This window comes from Neovison vison, chromosome 11 (assembly GCF_020171115.1).
Source record: "Neovison vison isolate M4711 chromosome 11, ASM_NN_V1, whole genome shotgun sequence".
Classification (NCBI taxonomy): Eukaryota; Metazoa; Chordata; class Mammalia; order Carnivora; family Mustelidae; genus Neogale; species Neogale vison.
In genome coordinates this window covers 129,365,799-129,393,423 of record NC_058101.1, presented here as the reverse complement: position 1 = coordinate 129,393,423, position 27,625 = coordinate 129,365,799, and the positions used below count along the sequence as shown (strand labels likewise).

The following is a 27,625-nucleotide window of genomic DNA, read 5'->3' as shown; positions in this document are numbered from 1 at the left end:
CCATTTTTAATTGCCACTTAATACAAATCAAAGTATATTTTTAAGAAAACAAGAAAGTACGAGATTAATTATCCATAAAGAAAAAGTTAATTTCAGCCTTCACATCTCAGTCACTGGAAACCGAGGCTGTAAGCTATACTCCTTACTCAATTTCTGCCAACCTCCCCTGGCTCCCCCTTGCCCAGCCAGTGAATCCTTCTAAATACTTACTGATAACTCCAAGCAATCTTCTCTTTCACTAATAGTAAAAGTGCTATGCACTTCTCAGTTCCATAAAACCCAGAAAGACTACATGTCACAATATCCTCATTTACCTCCAAATTTTTCCTGATTACTGAGACGAAAAAAAAAGAGTGCTTTCATTTATTTGAAATAGTTCAGAGAGTAGAAATGTCTAGTTGAACCCATTCTGTTTCTCTAGGAGAACAGAGGCCATCAAGATTACAGTTCTAGAGCTTTTCTTACAGCCATGTTTGTCTTCATTTATTATGAAAGGGATCAAGTTGTGTACAGGCACTTAAACTTAGTGAAAAGTTGACCTACTGGAAATAATTCATTATAAGGTGCTCCCATCATAATCTGTTTTTAAGTTCTCTAATTAAAATTAGCTTTTACCAAAAAAATAAGCCATACAGAATGTTAAATTCTAGCCTTTTCTATATACCTAAATTAGAAATGAGATTATGGGTTAACTACTTTTAATTACTTTACACAAACAACTACACATGCCTTAAATACATTCATTATATATATACACGTATATATACACATATAAATAATGTATAGATATGTATTTCATTTTATAATCATTCCAAGTCAATATATAAACCAATCATCCATTTCTCTAGAATTCATAAAAAAAGAGTATGTATTTTAGTCTGAAAGGGGTTTTCAGACTATCACTTTACCAATCAACAAATGTAAAGTTAATCCATAACTAAGACATCTCTGAGAAGAGCCTGTATAACGAACATGCAGTGTGATCTGGTGTACTGATATGGAATGAAGAGATTCAGAGTGTATAGGCAATATTTATATACTGATTCAACATACTAAAGAAGCATTGATAAGTGGTTGACTGGTAAGTTATGCAGATATGACAGACATCATACACTGTACAAATAAGATCCATCATTATATATTATATACACACACTACATATATATGAGTAAAAGATAGAATACAACATAACTAACATAAAAGGCCTATGCTATCGGTTCAGTCAAGAAGAAGAAATTACAAAGGTTGACAACTGACTAGTTCTAGGTGGCAAGGGTGTTTCTCTACTAACAAAAAAGGCAAGGACAGGGACCAAGAGCTTAAAAGGACTACCTGTATGGTGCACAACACTTCTGTGAGTGTATTCTTTTTTTTTTTTTTTTAAGATTTTATTTACTTATTCGACAGAGATCACAAGTAGGCAGAGAGGCAGGCAGAGAGAGAGGAGGAGGCAGGCTCCCCGCTGGGCAGAGAGCCTGATGCGGGACTCGATCCCAGGACCCCGAGATCATGACCCGAGCCGAAGGCAGAGGCTCAACCCACTGCGCCACCCAGGCGCCCCCTGTGAGTGTATTCTGTTACATCATGTCTCTATGTGCTTTAGGGTATAAATGTATGTTTATGTTTTCTTATATGCTTTTGTAAGTGGTTCTTATCGGTGTTCCCAAAAAATGGGCACAATTATTTAAACAGTCCTGTGTAACTCCTACGTCAGTACTAATAGCACTGTAAATGGAAATAATCCTGTAAATGGAAATAATCATGAGCGTATGTCAGGTCTTCAAAAATAAATTTCATTTCTTAATGATCAAGAAAAATAAGGAGGTCAGAGAGAGCAAAGATCTTAGAACAAGGAAATTAACAGGAACCTGAAAGACACATATACAAACTTTCCTTTAAAACACTCACAAACACACACACACACACACACACACAGGTGTACTTCTATATACATCCACTCATGTTCTTTTGTTTTAAAAAAAAAATTTTTAACGTTCATAACCAAACCATAATCCAAATAAAATACATTGATAATGATAAAATGGTCATCTGATCTAAACAGGTGAAGTTTTTCGAAGTTTACAAAAGACTGACAAAGATGTGATGGTACTAAGGTATTCTTTTTCTTTTTACTAAGTACATAAAGTAAAGTACCTCACTAGGGATTTAAATTAAATAAAATAAAATTAAATAAAAATAATTTTTACATGATTGTTATTAAACATAGCAAAATGAAGAAAGCTGCACAATTACTCTGGAGAGATTCTTTAACAGATTACCTGAATAAAATATTTAAGAGTTTTGTCAGATCTAAACTCAAGGAAATGGATATGCAGGGATATTTATAGCTACATGACCAAATTTACAGGGCATTTATTTTGGTGCAAATTAAGTATAAGTACTTCAAACATATAAAATATGATACTTTAAATGAGAAGGAAAAACTGTGATTAGTGATCTTACTATGGTTAAACAGTTAAAGGAGAAGAAATAATTGAGCTTCTAATGATGCATTTTAAATATTCTTTTTCTTTTTCAAGTTGATTATTGTCTTTTCATTAATCTTAATTGAATTTTTATACAGTCTATTTTTAAATGCACCATTATTAAATTATTAAACAATATTTAAAAGCAAGGATGGGAAGTATGGTTCTTCTCTTGACTAAAAGTAAGGATTTTTCTTTAATATAGCCCATAAGAGATAGCTTTTTCCCATCTCACACATATAAGTAGTGCATGCAATACACTGCAAGTTTCTAAAATAGATTTCTTCACTTCTAACAGGGTAAAAAGATCTATTATTTGTTGCTAGGGTTTCTTGGCCCAAATCCAAGGCAAGATGACCTTGTCCTTGAATAAAACAATAGGATATTGCTTCCTCTCAGGCCTCTTTGCTAGCTAGCACAGTGGAAAAACCTCCCCAAGAGATGAGTTTATTTCATCTCAGGAACTATATCTGTCATAATAGATGAAAAAAAAAAAAGGATCAGATGAAGAAAAGGTGGAGTTTTAACCCAAAAGATGCATAACCTAACATCTATAATTAATCTCAGTGCTATTTTCTATATCACTAAGGAAAACGTATCAATCAAATTATATTAAAGAGACTCTACTCAGTGTTTACAGACAAGGTCAAATTGTCATGGTAGGAAAAAAAGCGATTTCTTAAAAATCAAGTTTTCTTAAATCTATTTTGGTTAAAGATAGGGGGGTTGCTTTGGGAGGGTGAAGATGAAGAAGAGGTAACACTCCTTTGCTGGATCTTCAAACTATAGTCATTATTTGTCAGGTATCCTAATATCTTCCTCTCCATCACCTGTATTGGCCTACCCTCTAATATAATCCATTCCAATGATGACAATCTCCTTGATTTTCCTAAACTTCTGATTCCTCAGTTGCTTCTTTATCTTCCTGCCTCAGACCCTCACATGTTATTCTTCCTTCTCTATGCTGTACTTTCAACAGTTGGCAATTTTGAATTGCAACTATATCCTTATTACAAGGAAGGCAAAGAATTCAGTCAAGATATGATCTCTTATCTAACTGTAAATAAACCAATTTACAAGCACTGGTTAGAAGAATAAATAAAATTAAGCTTACATATTAGTGCCCTAAATCATTATTCAGAAAAAGCAGAGATGAATATGAAGAGAATAGGAGCAAGTGAAAGTCAAGCAAAGACCATTCAGTGCTGAGGAACAGGAAAAGAGAATGAATCTGAAGGGTCTGTGATCAGATCATCTTGTCCTAAATAAAAAAGTCATTAATTGGGGGAAAAGTATATTCACAGGGAAGAGAAAGTAGATTATAGAGGACAGGAATTCAGACATATGGTTATGCTACATTATATCCTTCTTGGTTAGGGCTAATGAAATAATGAAATTTATATTTATGGCTACAAACAAGCCATGACCAGTATGGACTTCAGAGAGGCAATCACGAATTCAGGTTGGGTTCCACGATAGATGCAGATTTCACTGAAGTATAGACAGGGTAGAAGAAACACCAAGACTCAAGTGCTTCTAAAGGAGCACAAGTGGCTAAGGTCAGGCTATCATAAGTTACAAAGGGAACAGCGGAAGTTGAGGCATGAGGATTATGTTTAAAGAGTTAAGCAGCAAAAATAAAAAGGTATGTGTGTATAAGGCCAAACACAGAAAAACAGAAAGAAGAAGGAACTGAGTGAGCTAAATAGCATATATTCCTGATTATCCCAACTTAGGTTTCAAGATGACATCAAAATTTCACATAGCAATAAGTAGCTTTATAAAACTTTTATGAAAGTTTTTTTTTTTTTAAGATTTTATTTATTTGTCAGAGAGAGAGGAGCGAGAGTGAGCACAGGCAGACAGAGTGGCAGGCAGAGGCAGAGGGAGAAGCTGGCTCCCTGCCAAGCAAAGAGCCAGATGTGGGACTCCATCCCAGAACGCTGGGATCATGACCTGAGCTGAAGGCAGCTGCTTAACCAACTGAGCCACCCAGGCGTCCCTCTTTTATGAAAGTTTTATACAATGATTTTGATCATGATATTGTTGCTTTTTTCTACTGACTGTTCTTGGAATGTCACAAACACCAGGAAGAAAAGTAAGCATTTTTTTTCAAGTTATGTATTTCACTGTTTAATACCAGCTCTCATTATTATGCAGTCTATACACTTAATGTACTCTAAATTTGGCTACATAAGGAGAAGTAATATAGGTCTGTGGTTAAACTAGTCCTGTGAAACCAGACAAACCTGGCTTCCAATGATGGCTCCACCCTTACTAGACATTGGAAAAATTTATTTTTATCCTGCTAAGCCTCAGTTTCATTATCTCTAAAAAGGTGGTGATACCTCTGTCTTTAGAGGGTTATTGTAATAATTAAGTCAGATAATACATAGTGCTTGTCATACAATAAGTGCTCGATAAATGACAGCTATTGTGATTTATTTCATACATTTAAGTGAAGCATTCTCTTATGTACACCACTATTTAAAATTATTATTCAATCACATCTGAGGTTTCATCTACTGTAAGTACAGCTCACTACCTATACCAATAATTTCTAGAAAAAATGCACAACTGGAAAAGGGGTTATCGGTTTCACAGTATCAAGCTGATTCATTTTAAGTAATTCATTTAAAAATCTGCAAAGATTCAAAGTTATCCTATGTGCAGAATTTTTAAAAGAATGCTCAAGGAACACCCTTCCCATTAGATAACCTCAGGCACACTAAAAAACAGTTGGTAAACAGAGTAGTGACACCTTTAATGTCATCCTAAGGCTTTCCCCCAACCTACTGAGCTTATAAAACATTTTCATGAAATATTTATTCGCAATCTGTATAACTGGTGCTCAACGGTAGTCTTTTGGAAAGTACAGTTTTATGATACGTTTTTAAAATGTATTTTATTCTCAAAATTCATGAAACCAGTAGAGTCCTCTGAAGACTAACTGAAAGCACTAGATGACTGTAAGGACAGAGCCCAGTGCCAGGTATATTTTTGGTGACGCACAGGTATCCATCTCAGTGTTATCAACCGACTTTCTAGAACTGGGATGGGGAAATGGAGATGGGGATGAAATTTACTAGTTTAGAGGGTTAAATGAGACTTCATCAATCCAAAAATACAATTAAATGAGAAATTCAACAGTGTTATTGTGCACCTACTATGTGCCAGCAACTGAGTTAGCCAGAAATAAAAAAAAGTCCATAAGATTTGAAAAATCCTGACAAAGCAGAATAAGTGAGTTTATCACTGGTGCTGAATCACAGCTCTTTTAAAAGCACCCAATTTAACATTTTTTGCTTTTTAGTTTCTCACTATCTTCTACTGTCAAAGAAGCGAAACCACTTAAAAAGCCACAAAAGCCTCTGCCTTCCGCTCAGGTCATGATCTCAGGGTCCTGGGATCGAGCCCTGCATCAGGCTCTCTGCTCAGCGGGGAGCCTGCTTCCCCCACCCTCTGCCTGCCTCTCTGCCTACTTGTGATTTCTCTCTCTGTCAAATAAATAAAAATCTTTAAAAAAAAAAAAGCAGCAAGAAAGAAGTATTTGCGAATTTACTAAATTTTAATCACTTAAAATTAGCTCTGACATTATTCTCATAAGCCTCATAAGTCAAAAGTGGGTTATTCTCACTTATTTTTGTTCAACAGTTCATGAGTCACCTGTTATGTGAGAGTCAGAGTAATTATTCTCCTAGTCAACTCCTTGTAAATCATTAAAATCCTAAAGGTCCACTCACCACACAGCAAAGTCTAGATAACCAGAAAACTCATCAACGAGTACAGCGCAGTATCTTGACACTGTGCGCTACCAGCTCTGCCGCACAAGATGTTCTACGACGGCCAATTCTAGTAATCCAACTTGTAAAAGTATCATGGGAAATACCAACTCACATGTTTTTTAGAAATTGCTTGATTCAAGGCTATTTTATGGCTGCAGTTGTTTTTGTCATAGTGTTACCCTAAATTTCAGTAAAATATATACATAAAGCACCTGTTAGGAAACAAACATGCTTACAGAACAGTATACCAGGTGCTGTAGGTTACATTTTATTTGGTGTTATCTGTCCCAACTGCTCTTGTCACAAATCTAGTAATACTCTACCCCTGCCCCACCACCACCACCAGTAAATAATTTTAACAATTTTCTTTGTTCACTAAAATTATATTATTAATTTAAATACCCCCTCCCTCCATTTGGAGAAAGGTTACATGAAAAAGGGAGACAAGAACCCTGTAGTTTAAACTTTCCTTCAAAGGTTCCTCAAGTAGTCTTAAGTAATATTTTCACTTTTACCTGGAGAAACCATGAAAACAGAGGAGCTTAATTTCAAAGGCCCTGTTAAAAAAATCAAACTACAATAGAACTTTTCTATAACAACCTTTCTTATTAGTGAAATAAGTATAAGGCTGGTCTTTTCCTAGATCTGACCCGAAGAGATTTAATTAGTGAGGTACCATTAGGATCTCATTATGAAGGGCTGGGCTCTAAGCACAGCATCATAACATGTTTCCACCACAGATACTGCCCTAAGAACATCCTGTGGTTCACTGGAAAAGCGGGATAGTACCTTAACAGTTACTTCATCTACGAAAATCTCTTGGATTTAATTTATATTTTTGTTCATCATTATGAACAAACTATACACATAAACCTAAGCATATAAATAGTCCAAATTCATGGCCTCCTCTCTATAAATTTTCAAAGCCTTACCGATCTATCTCCATTTTCGCATTTTAACATCTTATCCTTTTTAGAATATAGAAGATAATTCCTATACCCTAATAGAATACTTGTTTATGCTATGGTGTAAAAATAGGCAATTCAAAAATACTTAGACTACTATATAAGCCACCTAAATTCCTATGTTTTGATTTGGGGAATTTAAAGAATAGATATATAAAAATATGAATTCTTGTGATGGCAGAAAACTTCCAACATTGTAACATAAAAGTAGCACTGTGAGAACTCCCATTCCTGAAACAGGAAGCGAAGACTTGGTGTTAACCATAGAAAAGTGTTTCCCACAAACAGCAGTAAACTGCCTGTGGGATTTCAGCATGACAAATGCATAGCTGACTCATGGGATCAATTATAAAGAACAATACTTGTGGCATTAAAAAAAATTATTCTCTGTTTTTATCACCTATTAATGCACGTTAAGAAGTCAGATGAGTCCCACTGACCGAACGTTTTATTACCAAATCAATATCCAGAGCTCTCCTTCCCTCAGACGTATATGTGAATTCCTTACCACAGACGCCTGCTCCCAATAACCCTTTTCATGATTGCTCATTAAATTCAACTATAAAAAACATTTTTTAAAAAACTATTTGAGTATTAAGTTAAAACTGAATTGTCGAGTTCTCATTTCTGATGATAGAAATTGGCTGTCCAATATTTTGCCTTAAATGAATTGTTGGTCTTGTTAAAATTTTTAAATAAAAATTACAACAAAATAGGAAGCACAAGCCAGTCGTAACTTACCCTCCCCTCCTCCAAGCAGACTATTACACCCTCTAAAAAACCTGTTTTCCCTGAACAGAAGCAGCAATAATTCCCATTTTAAAGCAATTCTCTCTGACGTGCTGTTGAAGCACAAGCAGCATTTGCGATACTTACTGAATGTTTCTCCTGCTGGCCCATAACTCCATGGTTAGCTGGGATTGCTAGTGGTTTCATAATGAAGAAACATATGCTGAACTGAATTTACACATCATGTACCAATCTCTCATGGATGGCAAGTCACCCTCTACAGCATTAAATTAAAAGAAAAAAGAAAAAGGAAAAAAAAAAAAAAAGAAGAAGGAGGAGGAAACCAAGCTGCAGCTTAAAGTGTCACTACTGGTGAGCTTAAAAAACCCCTCACACTTGTAGACCAGAAAAGGAATCCGAACAACGGTGTTCGTCTCCATTTTTATAACACTGAAACTCTAACCATCTGAGGCTAGGATAAGACTGAGGAAACCTTATACAGCTCTCAGCCTTCCGAGAGAACAAGATCATTTCTGAGATTGAAGAGCAAGAGCCAAAAGAAAAGAAGGAAAAAAAAAAAGCTAAAATGGCTGACTGCACACAGACTCCCCTCAAAAAGGCTTAATACAGAATTATATTAGTCAGGGTGGTATAAGAACCAGTCTGTAGCATTCAGCCGAGCATTGTTAATACTCTTGTTTCATCTGCAATCATACATACGGACCCCTCCAACCAAGAAAAAAAAAAAAGAAAAAGAGGAAAAGAAAGAAAGAAAAAAAATCAGGGCAGAGCATGTGAATCGGGACCTCCTCCCTAGCTGCTAATGATGCTGACAGAGTGGTGACCAGTGATCTCTGTCCCACTCCACTAACCAAGTTTGCACAATTAATCTTAGCAGCATGACACTGATGGACATTTAATTTAATGATGTCTGTCCCTCACACTCAACACAAGCATGACTGCTAGCAAGAGAGTCACTAACAGAGACACAGCACATGCACACACACAATCTCGAGAATCATGAGTCTGAATGCAATACACCAATATAATTACATTATTGTGCTTACTTTGGAGGACCATGGCTGCAGGCAGTTGGCATAGCAACGCACAAGGAAAGCCATTTCCTGGGTAGAGAGAAAGCTTCCTTTTCTAAATAAAAAATTCCTCTTAGGAAACAAACGGCATTGCTGCTTCCTGCAGAAAGCAAGACACTGGAGTCTGTCTCTTAACCTGCAAGGCTCACACTCAATGCAGTTCTAGTGATGTAAGTGGATTTCTCTCTCACCCTCCCTCTCTCTACATACACTGAAATATTCAGCTCAAATGGTACACACATTCCTTAAGACTCGCCCCCTCCTCTACTTAACCATTTCACTCATTAAGGTAGCGATGGACAATTCAGATAAAGTAACAAGCTCTTGCCTGGATTATATCAGCGGCTGTAGGTTAAGCAAGTCTCAGAGGGATGGAATCCATTGATTGCTGACTCCAAATAATATCACTGAAGACAGGGTGGGAAAACGGAGCAAGGACTTACTTGAACAGCTTTGAACTAAAATATGATTTTTCACCAGTCTGAAGATAAGAGAATGGATGTGACCTCTTCCCCACCCTCAAACATTACTGTGCTACAGGAAGTAAGTATCTATCAAAAATTTCCAAAATGCACATTTAACAAGCTTTATATAAATTTAGAAGATGTGATTTTCACAAACACACACACACACACAAACAGCACACTGCAAATAATAACAAAATAAACACACTCACAATTTTTAAAAAATTCAAACTTCTAAAGGTAAAGTTTAAATTTAATGAGGATACGTTATTTTACCATTAACTCTTAATTTCATCTGGGTTAGCAGGTTATTTGAAAGACAGCATTACAGCTGACAAAGAATAAGGACATTTTAACTCTGAAGTACTGGTCAATTTCTCATAGGCAAATCTGTCTATAAATGGAATACATAGTAGAAAATGGAAATGGAAAATCTAGCAACTTTAATAATTGACTTTGAAATTGTCAGTACTTGCTAATTTGTGTTTCTTGTCTACTTAAAACTACACCCATCCTCTTCTCTTTTCTTTTCCCCTCTCATTATCTAAAGGCAACCACTCCCTGCCCATGACTATTTTGGATCCTTCTCTCCTGCCCATCCCCAGTATACCCCTTTCATAGACTTGTTATATTATCCATATCCCTTCTTCCCCACATATATTCAATCTCTCCCTCACAACTAGCAGGTCTCTGCACTGGCTTCTAAATATGTTCAGGTCTCTCACATCTCAAAAACAAAACAAAGAACAGAAACCTTCTTTAAAGCCTACATTTTCCCATGGCTACAGTATAACTGCCTTCACACTAACCCACCTCATAACCAAATTTCTCAAGAATTACCTGTTTTGGCTTCTATCACTTCCTCATCTCACACACTTCTTCAATGAAGGACCATCACAGTCCTATTGTATAATTTATACATCTACAAGTTATCCTTAACACCTTTCTCCAAGCCCAATCCATCACAATATCCCATTAACTAAATCCTCTACCTTTTCTCAAACTTAAATTTCTCTTAATTTCTGCTATCGTCCCATTCATTACTTTTTGCCATAAGAACTGAAGAAGTGTCTTTATTGAACTGTCTGGATTCAATTTTAACCTCACCCACCCTATCCATTCAACATACTCTTCCTAAGATCTTTTAAGAACTAAAATCTGGTCATTTCAACCTAACCTGTTGAGCCCTTTCTTCAATTAAAACATATCAATGAGGGGCGCCTGGGTGGCTAAGCGGATTGAGCCACTGCCTTTGGCTCGGGTCATGGTCTCGGAGTCCTAGGATTGAGCCCTGCATCAGGCTCTCTGCTTGTCAGGGAGCCTGCTTCTCCCTCTCTCTCTGCCTGATTCTGCCTACTTGTGATCTCTCTCTCTGTCAAATAAATAAATAAAATCTTTAAAAAAAACAAACAAACAAAACAAAACAAAAAAATCAATGGCTTCCCATTGCTCTAGCATACAGACTAAAACTCCTTTTACAATGTGCAAGATTTGTAGATGGTTTTAAGAATTATGCCATGCTCATGTCTTCCAGGTCACCTGGGCTGCTCTTGTTTCCTTCAATGAGCAAAAAGTTCTTTCTACACAGTATTTCCCCTGCCTAGAACATTCCTTCACCCCCCATTTCCTGATTGATTCTTACTCCACCCCTAAAAACCACTGGTGAAATGCCCTCAAAGTTATCATGCTATTGTGTATCACTTCCCTATAATACTTATTACTGTTCTAATTTTACATTTAATCATTAATTAGTTCATCACGTTCGATGTGCCACTGTACTTGCAGCCCTTTAGCATGGTACACATCACAGGCTCTTGCCTTTTCTGAATGAATAAAATCTTCAATGATCAGAAATGGACATTAGCAAAATCATGTTTGATCTTGTAAACTAGTTCTTATCAAAATCCTAAATGCTTTTCTATCATAAACAAATGAATGATTTAAAAGTAAATGGCTTGGGACACCTGGGTGGCTCAGTTGGTTGAGCTGCTGCCTTTGGCTTGGGTCATGATCCCGGGGTCCTGGGATCGAGTACCGCATCAGGCTCCTTGCTCAGTGAGGAGCCTGCTTCTCTCGTTGCCTCTGCCTGCCTCTCTGCCTGCTTGTATGTACTCTCTCACTGACAAATAGATGAGTAAGTAAAATCTTAAAAAAAAAAAAAAAACTAAATGGCCCTTATCTTTGACAAAGGAGCATGGGCAATATAATACAGAAAACGCAGTTTCTCCAACAAATGGCACAGGAATAACTGGACATCCACATGCAATAAATAGATAAATCTAGGCACAGACTTCATACCCTTCACAAAAATTAATTCAAAACTGTCACAAACCTAAATGTAAAATGCAAAATCATAAAACTCCTACAAAATAACAGAGAAAACCTAGATAACCTTGCATATGGTAATACCTTTTTAGATACAACACCAAAACACAATCCAAGAAAGAAATAATTGTTAAGCTAGAATTCATTAAAATGAACTTCTCCTCTGTAAAAAAAAAAAAAAAAAAAAACAGTATTAAGAAAATTAGAAGGCAAGCCACAGATCAGGAATAAATATTTGCAAAAGACACATCTGATAAAGAACTCCTAAAACCCAAAAGTAAGATAAAACGTGATGAATGGGCCAAAGACCTTAAAAGACACCTCACCAAAGAAGGTATACAAATGGAAAATAAGCATATGAAAAGATGCTCCATGTATATGTCATCAGGGAAATGCAAACTAAAACAAGAGTGAGATACCACCCCATACCTATTAGAATGGTCAAAATTCAAAACACTGACAACACAAAATGCTGGTGAGGTTTTGGAGCAATGGGAAATTCACTCATTGCTGGTAGGAAGGTAAAATGGTACAGCCACTTTAGAAGACAGTGTGGTGGTTTCTTATGAAACTAAACACACTTATCATGTAATCCAGCAATCACACTCCTTGATATTTACTCAAAGGAGTTGAAGACTTGCGTTGGAGCACCTGGGTGGCTCAGTTGGTTAAGCAAGCATCTGCATTTGGCTCAAGTTATGATCCCAGAGTCCTGGGATAAAAGCCCTGCCTCAGACTCCCTGCTCAGCGGGGAGTCTCCTTCTCCCTCTTCCCCCTCTCCCTCCCACCTCCCCTGAGCTTGTGTTCTCTCTCTCACACATAATCTTTTTAAAAATAAAAACTTATGTTTATACAAAAAAACTACACAGAGCTTTATTCAAAATTGCCAAAATTTAGAAGCAACTAAGATGAATTTCAGGAGATGAACAGATAAATAAATGGTAGTACAGCAAGACAATGGAGTATTATTCAGCACTAAAAAGAAATGAACTATCAAACTGTGTAAAAACATGGAGGAAACATAAATGCATATTACTAAGTGAAGGAAGCCAATGTGAAAAGGCTGAATACTGTATGATTCCAACTATATGACATTCTGGAAAAGGCAAAACTATGGAAGCAATAAAAAGATCTGTGGTTGCTATGGGTGATGAACAGGTAGAGCACAGAATATTTTTAGAACAAAGAAAATACTCAGTATGGTATTATGATGATCGATGGATGCCTTTATACATTCGTCCAAACCCACTGAACATACAACATCAAGAATGAACCCTAAGGCAAACTACGGACTTTGGGTAAATGTGATACGTCAATGTAGGTTCATACTGAGTTTAAAAATGAACCATTCTTGTGAGTGATGTTGATAATGGGGGAAGATATGCATATGAGGGGGCAGGAGATATATGAGAAATCTCTGTACCTTTCTTGCAATTTTGTTGTAAATCTAAACTGCTCTAAAAAATAGTCTTTTAAATATGTACATGGTATCAAAAGGTACAAGCTATCCACATCAAGTGTCCATCTATAAATGAATGTATAAAAAAATGTAGTATATACTTACAATTGGATATTAGTCTTTAAAAGAAATAAAATTCTATTACAAGTTAAAAAAATTAACCTAGAAGACACTATGTTAAGTGAAATAATCCATCCAGAAAAAGACAAATACCACAGAATTCCAATTATATGAAGTACCTAGACTAGAAGTTAAATTCATAGACCAAAAGGAGGATGGTGGTTGCCAGGGGCTGGGGGAAGAGTTATTGTGTAATGAGAAAGAGTTATTGTGTAATGAGTATGGAGTTTCAGCTTGGAAGGATGAAAAAATCCTGGAGATGGGTGGTGGCAATGGTCATGTAACAGTGTGAATGTACTTAATACCACTGAACTATGTACACTTAAAAATGGTTAAAATGATAAGTTTAAACGTGGATATTTTACCACATGCACACATGAGTGTGTGCGTGCGCGCGTGGGCACACACACACACACACACACACACACACGCAGAGTTAATGTGTTACCAAACCATTACCTAAATAATCAAGTTCTATAACTTTCATCCATCTAGCCCGTGTCTCACATGTCCATGTGACAAAAACTCTTCTCCAAGTTTAAGTCAAATTACCCCCATGCTGATAGTGTCTGACCTTACACGTGAAGGTTTGCCATTGCTTGCCTCTCTCTGAGAAACTGTGTCACTTCTCTCAAGAAGGAAGCTAAATGGGAGAACCTGATAGGTGATGTCAGAAAATCACACATCCTCAGGCACTACTGCTTTTCTGTGCTGAGACTTGGTGTGATTTCTCTCACAATCTGGCTCTGTGCCTACAACCTACATATCTTAAAACTCATGACTGTAATACTGAAATTGTACTATTCCTACTACCCTGTACTTTTGAAGCACAATTATGCCAGGCTATACTATGTCAAACACCACTTGAGAAATAAAATACAAACCAAAAATTTAAGAGAATCCCATTACAGATTTTATACAAACAAGAACTTATACTCGACCTTGAAGTAGCCTCCATTCCTTACCCATCTCAATTTAACGAATAGCATTAAATAGATGGCTAGAAAAAGGACCATGTAACAACCTTCTATCCTATGTCAAGAACATCTAATAACTTCTATCAGTAACAAAGATCCAAAAGACAGAGATTATGTTACTAGTTCAGGACACTACTTAATATAAGACCTTTCCATGCTAAATTTAATGCCATTGTATTCATTCATATTTTCCCACCTATTGTGTTTGATTTTTAATTACTATGAAACTGAGAAAAAATAGACTATTCTCAGTAATTATTAACCACATTTAGGATTATTATGTTTATTTATTTATAATATCTATACTGTTGGGGCGCCTGGGTGGCTCAGTGGGTTAAACCGCTGCCTTCGGCTCAGGTCGTGATCTCCGGGTCCTGGGATCGAGTCCCGCATCGGGTTCTCTGCTCAGCAGGGAGCCTGCTTCTCTCTCTCTCTCTGCCTGCCTCTCCGTCTACTTGTGATTTCTCTCTGTCAAATAAATAAATAAAATCTTCAAAAAAAAAATAAATCGGCCTCGGCCAGGTTTATAATATCTATACTGTTTATCCATAGATCTCAATGTGCTTTACATGTATTTTAATTAGGCTTGGTCATAACTCAAGGAAAGCAATAAAATAATTTATTCATTTTTCATAGAAAATAAACTGTGTAAAATTATAGGTTTGGTAGTTTGGAAGAATACAAAATAGAACTCCAGGTCTCTAATATCATTTACTTCACTTATCCACCACTCTGTATTGATTTCCTCCCTATTCCCCCTACCTGAGAAGAAAAACCAAAGTGTTTTGGAGAGATTCTGCAGGAGAAGGTAGAAGAATTTACTCTTTGGTATCTAGAAACAAGAAATTTTACAAATCTCATTTCCAATATTTTATTGTTCACCAAAGAAATGGCATTTTAAAATGCTGTTTTTTCTATGGATATGCCAAATGAATTAAAGCACTAAGCCAATACAAAATAAAGCTACTGTAGGAGTTATAGTCAGAAGGTTTTCTTCTCTCCCTGAACCTAATATATCCCCCCCATTAGTACTATGATTTCAAAAGAAAAGTTGATTATCCAAAGAATCTTTTTTTTTTTTTAAGATTTTATTTATCTATTTGACAGACAGAGGTCACAAGTAGGCAGAGAGGCAGGCAGAGAGAGAGGAGGAAGCAGGCTCCCCGCTGAGCAGAGAGCCCAATGCGAGGCTCGATCGCAGAACCCTGGGATCATGACCCGAGCCGAAGGCAGAGGCTTTAACCTGCTGAGCCACCCAGGCGCCCCCAAAGATTCTTTATACCATAACTCAATCCTACATTTCACATAATCTTCTCTAGCCATCCCTAAATATATACCTCAGATACATCTTCCCTGCACATCCTCCTAAAGATTTTGTAGGCAATTTTTTTTTCTTTGACCAAATAAAAATGGTACTTCATTTCATTATTACAAATAATTTAATTATGAAATACATGAAAGATACCAACACAATGCCTGACACGTAATAATTGTTGAGTAAGTACGGAGTTAAATTTAAATACAGGTCTCACATATACTGGGAACCTGTTACTTCAATTAACACTTAGGAAGACCAAACTAAGTAAGAGTCCAAAACTTTCATCCAGCTATAGTTCAAAGACAGGTTCCAAAGAAACCTCTGGGCATTCTTTTCTCTTCTCAAGTTCTTTTTTCTCTTTTCCGTGTTTATAGTCACCTGGTACCCATATGACAAGTGCCCTCCTAAATCCCTATCACCTATTTCACCCAATCTCAACCCACCTCCTCTCTGGTACCATCAGTTCTTTCTCTATAGTTAAAGAGTCTGTTTCTTAGTTTCTCTCTCTCTCTTTCTCTCTTTCTTTTTCCCTTTCCTCATTTGTTTTTTAAATTCCACATGTGTGAAATCATATGGCATTTGTCTTTCTCTGACTTATTTCACTTAGTATTATATTCTCTAACTCCATCCATGTTATTGCAAATGGCAAGATTTTATTCTTTTGATGACTGAATAATATTCCATTGTATATATTATGTGTGTGTGTGTGTGTGTGTGTATTCTACTTCTTTACACATTTGTCAGTTGATGGACATTTGGGCTGCTCTGATATCTTGGTTATTGTAAATAATGCTACTATAAACATAGGGATGTATGTATCCCTCTGAATTGGTGTTTTTGTATTCTGTGGGTAAATACCCAGTAGCGCAATTACTGGACTGCAGAGTAAGCACTTCTATTTTTAACTTTCTGAGGAACCTCCATACTGTTTTCCAGAGTGAAGGCACCAGTTTGCATTCCCACCAATAGTGCATGAGGGTTCCCCTTTCTCCAAATCCTTGTTAACACCTGTTGCTTCTTGTGTTATTAATTTTAGCCATTCTTGACAGGTGTAAGGTGATATGTCGTTATAGTGTTGATTTGCATTTCCCTGACGGTTAGTGATATTGAGCATCTTTTTATGTGTTTGTTGCCATATGTAAGTTTTCTTTAGAAAAATGTCTGTTCTAGTCTTCCACCCATTTTTCAGTTGGATTATTCATTTTTTAGGTGTTGAGTTTTATAAGCTCTTTATATATTTTGGACCCTAACCTTTTTTAGATATGTTACTTGCAAATATCTTCTCCCAATCCACAGATTGCCTTTTAGTTTTATTAATTGTGTCCTTTGTTGTGCAGAAGCTTTTTATATTGATATAGTCCTAATAGTTTATTTTTGCTTTTGTTTTCCTTGCCTCCGGGGACTAGAAAAAAGTCTCTGATGTCAGAGAAGTTACTGTCTGTGCTCTCTTTTAGGATTTTGATGGTTTCAGGTCTTACATTTAGGTCCTTCCTTCTTTTGAATTCATTTTTATGTATAGAATAAAGTAGCTCAGTTTCTTTCTTTTGCAGGTTACTGTCCAGTTTTCCAACACCATTTGTTGAAACCATATTTTTCCCATTGGATATTCTTTCCTGCTTTGTCAAAGATTAATTAACATATAATTGTGGGTTTATTTTTGGGTTTTCTATTCTGTTCCATTGACCTAGGTGTCTATTTTTGTGCCAGTACCATACTGTTTTGATTACCACAGTTTTGTAATATAACTTGAAGTCAAGAATTGTGATGCCTCCAGCTTTGCTTTTTCATGATTGCTTTGGCTACTCAGGGTCTTTTGTGGTTCCATACAAATTTTAGGATTGTTTGTTCTAGTTCTGTGAAAAATGTTTTTGGTATTTCTATATGGATTGCACCGAATGTGTAGATTGCTTTGGGTAGTATAGATGTTTTAACAGTATTTGTTCTTCTAATCCATGAGCATGGAATGTCTTTCCATTTCTTTGTGTCATTTTGAATTTCTTTCATGAGTGCTTTTTAGTTTTCAGAGTAGAAGTCTTTCACCTCCCTGGTTAGGTTTATTCCTAGGTATCCTACTATTTTGGTGCAATTGTAAATGAGATTGTTTCCTTAGTTTCTCTTTCTGCTACTTCATTAGTGTCTAGAAATGCAATAAATTTCTGTAGATTGATTTTGTAACCTTTTATTTGAATTCATTGATCAGTTCTACAGTTTTTTGGTGGTTACTATAGGCTATTTCTTTAATAAAAAGAAAAGTTCCTGATAACATACTGTTTGTGATACCCTTGATTGATAATTGGAAAATTAACATAGTAACCCATCCATAATAAGTATGCCCAGTTTACATGATGCATGTTAGAAGAGAAAGATTAAAAGAAAGCATAAAATGGGACACATGCCAAAAAAGGAAATAAAGTAGACTGTAAATCAGTGAGAACTTCCAACATCAAGAGTGGGGCTTTTCCAATGCATATATTCAAAAAATGAATAGACTGTAACAGCTAATTTAACAAAGCTTATTTTGTTTCCCAGAACCTACTTTAAGAAAATACCAGACTTCATCTTGAAATGCTCAGTTATAGAGGTGAAGTCCTTATACACTGGTACTCAGTGTGAGCTCCCGACTACAGTATTTCACAAGGCAATACTCCAAGTTCAATAGCAATTATTATCTTTATTACTAATTTGGCATGTAATTTATTCCCTTATGGTTAATATTTTACATGAGCACACAAATTATTAATTATCCCTCCATTTTTTTGAATAAAAAGGGACTACTGATCACAAACTGGAATACAGGTGAGCTGAAGGCAGGGGCCATACACTTTATTTGGTTTTGATACTGTTAATGACAAACTATGCTTTATCTTACACTTACCACACAGTAATTATTCAAGAAAAGAATGAATGCATAACTGATTCCACTTAAACTTTTTTAAAACCACCCTGTGAAGTATTATTACACCAGCTTTAAGATGATGAAATAGGCACAGGATAATATTATAACCATAAAAGATGTCCAATTTATTTACTGACAAAATCAGGTGTTTGAAGTAATTTGACAGGTGAGAAGACTAGGCTAAAGCCAGAAAATTTAAATTTAACAGGGATAAATATAAACAACTACATGCATACTATCAAAATGTCACTTGCCCAATTACAATATAAGGGATATCAGCCTAGAAGAATAATTCACAGGAATGGGAGGAGGTATGAAGTCTTACCTCTAAAATGGAGCTGACTAAAAGCTCCATATGATCCAATACAGAATACCTCACAACTCTCATATAATCATGGGTTATCAGACATATAATGTCCAGGGCAAGAAAAACAAAGTTCTCCTATAATCTGCACTGTAGGGTACCGCAGGACCTTGTGTAAGTGGTAGCAACCAGTTCCAGACATCCTAACTTAGGAGAAATGATGAGTAACTGTAGTACTAAGAGCAGAAAACCAAGATGGTAAGGTGTTCAGGAAAGTAGACATGTTTAACCCAGAAAAGGCATAAGGTCTCTTTATCTGAAGCACAGTTATATGAAAATGGAACATGAATATTCATTTGTGTTGCTCTAGAAGAAATCTAGAACCATGAACTAAAATTATAGAGAAGCAGATTTCAGCTAAACAGAAGGAAAAGTTTCTTCATAATTAGCCCTTCCCTATAATAAATAATAACTATTAATGATTTACTAAACCCTTACTTTGTACTAGGCAGTAGGGTACAATTTTGACACATTATGTAAGGACTATCTCGCAAATATCAGTGTTAGTTATAATTAAAAATCTTACAGCAGAGGCTGAATGTCAGTGATTCTATAGAGAAAAATAAATTGTATTAAGTGGTTAGGAGATAACTAAAATCCTTTCAAGTGCTTAAGGTTACCTAACACAGCTATTCTTTTAAAGATTTTATTTATTTATTGTCAGAGAGAGCATGCAAGCAGGGGGAGTGGCAAGCAGGGCAGGCAGAGAGAGAAGCAGGCTCCCTGCTAAGCAGGGATTCTGATGCGGGACTCCATCCCGACTCCATCCCGGGACTCTGGGATCATGACATGAGCCGAAGACAGACACTTAACTGACTGAGCTCTCTAGCGCAGCTATTACCAAACATTAGCTGGTAGCAAAACGGGGATAAAAGGGACGTTATGATAAAGAAAAGAAGAAGAGAGACCCACTGAATGAAATAAATCTATCTTGTAATAAGATTTCCTGGTAGTAACTATTCCTTTATTCTGAGATTTCTGTCTTCTTTATGTTGGCAGTTAGAGGGGAAATAATAAAATGCGCTTACTTTTTAAAAATTATAGTGCTAATTAGACCACAGATTAGAAGTTTTTTTAACATCCTTAGCTCATAAATTAAAAGTTGCCAAGTTTAGAAGAAGGTAAGTGAAAAATGATTTTCTTAATGTTAGCAATAATTGATTAAATACTATACATAACTAATCAGCTTTATAAAATGTTTTTAAATCCCTTAATATTACTAATGTTTTCAGTATTCTTTTTTTTTTAAAGATTTATTTATTTATTTGACAGAGAGAGAGAGATCACAAGTAGGCAGAGAGGCAGGCAGAGAGAGAGAGAGGAGGAAGCAGGCTCCCTGCTGAGCAGAGAGCCCGATGCAGGACTCGATCCCAGGACCCTGAGATCATGACCTGAGCCGAAGGTAGCAGCTTAACCCACTGAGCCACCCAGGCGCCCCTGTTTTCAGTATTCTTAAATATTACCAAAACTTACAATATTTTCTGTGCAGAACCAAACAATTTCATGACTTTATTTTTTCATCTCTAAAAATTATGACTACTTTCAGACAACTCTAAGTTGTTTTGATTCATTAAAAAGTCATGCTTACAAAAAAATCTTTCAGCAAGATTTGGCTTTTATTACTTATAATATTAGTGAAACTAACTTAAAATACATTAGTTAAATAGTCACCTTTGCTACAAAATGGTACTGCTCAACAGTAAAAACCCATTTCTATATTGGAATGAAACTAAAGGTCAAAGAGGGGTTAAATGCTGTGCTTTACTAATGAGAGATACAGTTTAAAAAGGAAAAGTACTTGTAACAAAAATACTGATGAATCGACCAAAGCCTAAATTATTGCCAATATAATTAGTAATTATTTTTCACATTGGACATTCTATGCTGTAGCCTATGTCTTTTCAAGGTACTTAAAGAGCAGGCATCTAAAGTGGCTGATTATTTGACACACTTCTCTTTTTAAATCAAATTTAGAGTTCAAGTAATGTAAAAGCAAAATATGTTAAGTTCATTTTTAAAAATAAATAATTTTAAATATCAGGAATGGAAAAGACAGATGTCTAGGTTTGACTCTGAGTACTATAAATATTGAACATGTAACTTAGTCTCTTTGACCTTAGCATGCTTTTCTTCTGTCAGTGGAGACACCATCACCTTAGTGTTTAGAAATACAAAGTTTAATTGACAAACTATATGAGGTAATACCTAGCCAATTGGAATATATCGTATGGATTCTATAAGGGTAAATTTTATTCTTTCCAAGATATTCTAAAATGTCAGTTACACTCAAGTTTTGAGGATTCCATTATTTAATACTGTAACAATGGCTGGGATTAATATCCTTGTGCAAATATCCTTGTGTAAGAACTGTTAATGCAGGTAGATGTATAATACCATTCCTAGAAATAGTCAGTAACACTAACTTTATGAGTTTGATCCAAAGACACCAATGTATAACCAAGATGCTGCTGAGCACCTAACACATACTATACTGTGCAAAAGGTATACTATGGCATATGAGATACTATCTGCTTTTAAAGGCTATTTCTCTTTAGCAGTTTAACCTTTAACAAACATACTCTCACTTTTAAGATCCAATGTCTTGGGTGCCTCAGTTGGTTAAATGTCCAACTCCTGACTGCAGGTCAGGTCATAATCTCAGGGTTCTGAGACTAAGCCCCACTTTGGGCTCTGCACTAGGCGTGGAGCCTGCTTAAGATTTTCTCTCCTCCTCTACCCTTACCCCTCCCCCCTACTCTTTCCCTCTCAAAAAAAAAAAAAAAAAAAAACCACGCAAAAAAAACCAGTCTTTAAATAAATATCAAAATGTGTAGGTTTTCATAATGGTTGAATAATCTTCATTCTAAGAGACAATGACAATGTTTATAAATGGAAGCATTAATCAAAAAACTTCACAATCAGGAATATAATTGTGACCGTCCCTCTACTGTAATTAAATATATTCCAGACAGGAAATGCTTCCAAGTAAATTTGCCTGGAAATAATTAAATATAGAAGATTGTCTCAATATAGAAAATATTTTAGATGCCAGAGAAATTACTTAAGTGTTCTCTTGAAAAAGAAGTCAGCTTACAATACATGACTACATGAGCTTTAAGATGACAACATTCAATTGTCCTTCTCATAAATCAATGAACAAAGTCCAAATTACACATCTAATTTTCCCCTCTCCTTAAAAGCTCTAAAAAGGCAAACAGAGTATTTTACCTACATATTTTAGTTTCACTTTGAAATTTTCAATTACCACCATTTTTAACATCCTTAGCTCATAAATTAAAAGTTGCCAAGTTTAGGAGAAGGTAAGTGAAATATGATTTTCTTAAGTGAAAGATGATTTTTAAATAATACTCAAATAATTAATTGTATATGTAAGACTATTATAATTGTCAGAATTATTCACAACTGGACAGATGGATCATATTCATGGAAGATTATATCTCCTGGTTGTGCCATAAAGTAGCAGTTCATAGTATCAACACATAACCATAAATCTATAATTAAATATTAAACAGAGTAAGCCAGTCACTTATTCATTCTACATTTGACCCCAAGACTAAGTGGTTAAGTTAGAAAACAAGAAATCAGGGATGAACTGCTGAACAGTGTGACTGACCTAAGCAAAATGTATCCTTCATCACATGAAACTGCTCACTAAAAGACTGCCTTAGAACAAATATACAACAAAACCTGTTTTTCTCGATGGCTTATATTTTATAGGTTTTTCAATGACAAAAAGCAAAATACAAATCTGTTGGACCAAAGTTTAAAAATATATGCCACCCAACCCAGTGGACTTGTAAGATTAAAAACAAAAACAAGAACTCTAAGATATTAATATATTATACCCAAATGACTGCAAAACATGGTATTTACAATAAAGGGAAAAATACAGTAGGGAAGAAAATGAGACCACTATATCAAGGAGACATTTCTCTATGTGAGAAATGATACACGAATCTATAGTAACCACTAACCGCATAAAATATTCATGTGGATATTTCAGCTTTCATTAAGGGAAACCGACCCACAATTTGAAATCTGTGGAGCAGGGACACTTTCAGTCCCTTTCCAAAGGCAGCTCTATCCTGTCAGATATTTTGCTTTAGTAGTTGATTACTAAATCATATTGAACCTGTGAGCACAATCAGTGGTAAATCACACTGTGTGATGACAAAGGAATCCAGCCCCTAATGTCTTAATGTAAGCAGAATAAGTGGATGGAAAAGATTGAAGGCAGACTCTTTATTTGAACACAAAACGAAAAGAGTCAGTAGATAAAGGTAGAGAGAAAGAAAATAGGTACTCAAAGTAGAAGAAAACAAAGAGAAAATAATCCAACTCTAAAAAAATAGTAAGTGGAGTTTTGAGAAGAAAAGGTTTTAAACATTCTGCTAGGTTATTTATTTATTTTGTACTATCAAGCTGAAACAATCTGTAATAAATTGGATTAGATTATTCTGAACATTAACTATGATCAGTCACAGGATGTTGTTAAAACTATCCACAATGATCTTTTTTTTTTCCTCCCTGAGGGTACTGGGGAACGAGGACCTAAAACTAGCCTTATTGATATTGGCATATGATCCCAAATCCATTTTTAAATATTATCTAACAGACATTTTACAGTTATCATTACTATAACTTTCACTACCATACAAAATTGGACATAAGCATTTTAAGTATTTTTAAATCCCACATAATGATTCATAATTATCTTAATAGGGAAGAGGTGTTTAGCCTTTTTTGGGGGAGATGGTGAGTAGATAAAATTCCTAAAGGGAAAAAAGCAATTTTCTTTTTTTTTTTTTTTTTAAAGAAAAACATTTCTAAATGAGAAATGCTCAATAAATTAAGTAAAAATGTCTATCTTTAAAAATCACTACAGTACTGTTTTTCAGAGTCAGAAAAACAGTCTGAGGGGTTTGAAGTGGCGGGGGGGTGGGAGGTTGGGGTACCAGGTGGTGGGTATTATAGAGGGCACGGCTTGCATGGAGCACTGGGTGTGGTGAAAAAATAATGAATACTGTTTTTCTGAAAATAAATAAATTGGAAAAAAAATCACTACAGTAACAACGAAATGGATTGTTGGTAACCACCCAATATAATTAATACATTTAAAACAACTATTTAATGTAAAGCATTTTAAAATTCTTCTGATTCCACTCAAAGTTAGCTTGGGATCTTTCCATTTTCTCCCAGTATCTATAAAGGAATTAAGCAGCAAGGAGGACAAGGCAGTAGTGAGAAAATCACACAGGAAACAAGTTTAGGGTAAGCTTCATAGGTATGGGACCTATGAAGTCAAAAAGGACTCTGTTCAGAAGGGCCTCTGCATTTGTGAAAACTATTTTTACTTTAAAGAACAAGCAATGGACAAACTACGACTATTCGGTAGTAGATACCTGGCAGATATCTTCTTGAAAATGAACAAACTGAGCTTCTCACTTCAAGGAAAACAGCTGATAGTACTTTGTTTGCCAATGACAAAATTTTAGCTTTCAAGTAAAAATCAGACTTTTGCAAAATTTATATCCAACACCATAAACCTGACAGCTTCCCAACAGTGAGGCTTTTTTAGTGAGACTGGTAGTGATGACATTAATAAATGTGATTTTAAAAATACTGTATAACATGCCAAAATTCGGGTGACAACCTAATTTACTGACCAATGCATGATGTTACAAAATCATACGTAAGTAAAAAGACCCATGGGTAAGTAAGACCAATGGGCTTTAATAAAAGAGTAACTTCACTGACACAGCTTTACATTCTTAATTGCAACTAAATTTTTAAGAAACAACCATGTGACAAATTTTGGTGAAGTATATCAGTAAGATTATTTCAAAAAGCTGTTAAAATACCACTGCCTTTTCCAACTACCTGTGTGAGGTCATATTTTCTTCATATACTTTCTATACTTGAATCAGAAGAGTATATCATAACAGATTGAAAACAGAAGTTCATTTGGAAATCCAGCTGCTTTTATCAGGCCAAATATTAAGCAATTTCACCAAAAACCCTTTATGTAATATATAATAGGTTACTATTAAGAAATATTTTTAGATTTCTCAGTTTTAATCTGAGAATAATTGTTTAATGGCAAACAATGATACAGATAACTCATAAAGCAAAAGCCTGTTGGAGCTCTCAAAAAGTTTTAAGAGTATAAAGGAGTCCTGAAATGAAAAACTTTACAACTACAGCTCTAAGATATGAACTAGGAAATAATCAGCCTTTTTGCTCTTTTAAAGATTACACAGTTATCAAACATCCATAGATTTCTTTAAAACAAAATTCTGTAGTTACATGAAATACAACTTCAGCTGAACCCTCTAACAGCTTAAACTACTTGCGGAATGATTACTTGCATATACTCTTCTGGTCTAATTAAAGTTAGGAAAATGGTTATATGAAGGAGACATAGAAAGATTGAAGCTATCAAGTGCTCATCAATAATGCCCACTGTCAAGGACATCAATATCCTCAAGAATATCAATAATGCCCAAGTATTCTCTACATCCCAGTTAGTTGGGATGCTCATGCTTACGCCACAAATTAACAAATGGCAAAATGATCTTTTTTCTCCAAAAACTTCCTGAGTACTCCAAAATTCTTGATGATAGAGCTTTTTTAAGGTTCAGTATAAAAAACTGTATAAAGAAATGGATAGAAAGTAAAAGTATGCTAATAATTAGTGAAAGGAAAATGTTACAACTTATTTTGAGATTTTAACTTTATTTTCTAACATTTGCAAATGGCTTCTGGATTGTACCAAAACCACAAGTGACCAATTATCATTACCTATCCTCACAGACATCTAAATAAAAATCAGGACAATCTGAGTATTTTCTTTTTCATCATTGAAAATCTTCCCTTCTCAATCAGTCTGCTAATCAATCATTCCAAGGAGCAATTCATAATTCAGATTGGCTCACTCTACTGTCACATCATTTCTCCTCTAGGCTAGCAATTCCAAATTCCATATTACATCCCTATGTTGCACTTCAAAGAGAGAAAGGAAGACATAAGAAAAATAAAGGACTACTTGATCCTGTACTAAGCCTATAAGAAACTGCTCTAATACAATTACTCAATAGATTCTATAATTATTTTTTTCCAAAATATCTCATTTTTCAGCCTCTGTGTAATTTAAACCACAAAAGCTATTAGGTACAATGTAAACTGTGTATGTTCGAGTCAGTCAAAAGTTTACTACAGATATTCTTAACACTACTGAACTATACATTTAAAAGTGGTTAAGAGAGCAAATTTAATGTTACGTGTTTCTTACCTAAAAAAAAGAAAAGAAAAACCACTGAATTATGCACTTTAAATAGGTAAACTGTGTGGTATGTGAATTATAACTCAATAAAGCTATTATTTTTTAAAAGTTAAGTTTGCTCTTCATCAGTTTTTTTACAGCAAAGGTTTGAAAAAAGGTTTACTACTGTGATATGGATAATGACTAATTTTTCTGGAGAGAATAAGGGGGAGATCTCGCATACATAAATATGTATAACATATAGTAGGCATTTTAATGATTAATTTAAATATTTCCTTTCACAAGTGACATAAACCTAACACCTATACACTAGATACAAAACTAGAGTTTCTTCCAGAATATCTTCTAGCTAACAGAAAGGCATTTCTAGCTAATAATGTTTTAACACTGGATTCAAAATCAAAAGAGAACATTTCTAGTTTCTGATATTTCAAACAATGAAACAGACAACTTACTGATAACTTAATTGTAAAAAGATAAATTCAGCACTGTTAGGAAATAGGCCTGAATATCAAAGTAGATTTTCCCAAAGAAAAGAGACATTTTTCAAAATCAGCATGTAGCACTATAAAATCTCACAAAGAAAAAAATCACATAAGAAATGAAAGTCTAAGATGAAAAGGATCTTTGCTGTTCAGACTAAAAGCTAAATTTTAGCCAAGTATATTTAAAACATATACAAGCACAGAGAGCCACCAGTGTTCACAATTAGAGGCAAGACAAAGTAGCAGTGGTCTTTTTGACAAATAAATTGCTTGAAATATTTTATGACTTGCTACACAACACCCTTATTACTTTCAATCTCCAAGTGCAACCAAAAGATGGGTCCAATTATGACATCAATACAAGCTTTCTTTCAAAATGGAATGAAAGAACAGTAAATCCCAGTGGACACGGGAGTTCTGCAGCAGAGATGATGTAATATATAAAAATAGACATCCTCCAACAGAAGCTGAAACTTGGGTAAACAGCACACTGCATACTATTCTCAACTGCCTTGCATGAATTTGCAATGGATGCTGTTAATAGCGCAAGACAAATCATTTCATGTTTTAAACTATTTCCTGATTTACATTTCAATTTCAATATACACGCTCTAGTATAATTTCCTAATCTGTATAAATTAAATGAACATAAATACCTGGTTATAACTGCAAGGAGGAAACAGTCCCCCCAAAGCAAGGAAATGGAGCCCACTGCAGCAGTTTTTCCACGCTGCATTTTGTTAGAAATTGCAGCACATATGGCACAGAACTGTTACGTCCACCTATTGTTCAAAGACCTTTCCACAGGGAGCATTCTGCAGGATTTTAAAATGCAACATCATCTAGGTGAAGAGG

At 35.2% G+C, this 27,625-nt stretch overlaps 1 protein-coding gene across 17 annotated transcripts in view; it reads right to left on the bottom strand.

Annotated features, from left to right (window-relative positions):
• The window catches only part of RAPGEF2 (Rap guanine nucleotide exchange factor 2), a 240,720-nt gene that overhangs the window by 81,927 nt on the left and 131,168 nt on the right, over positions 1-27,625 (bottom strand). For 3 of the 17 annotated variants that reach the window (XM_044224738.1, XM_044224739.1, XM_044224742.1), the window contains exon 1: positions 8,113-9,019. The exons of 13 other annotated variants lie outside the window; for them this stretch is intronic. In XM_044224738.1, coding sequence (XP_044080673.1) covers positions 8,113-8,172 — 60 coding nt within the window. In that variant the 5' untranslated portion in view covers positions 8,173-9,019. One more of the 17 variants, XM_044224741.1, reaches the window with a different exon arrangement.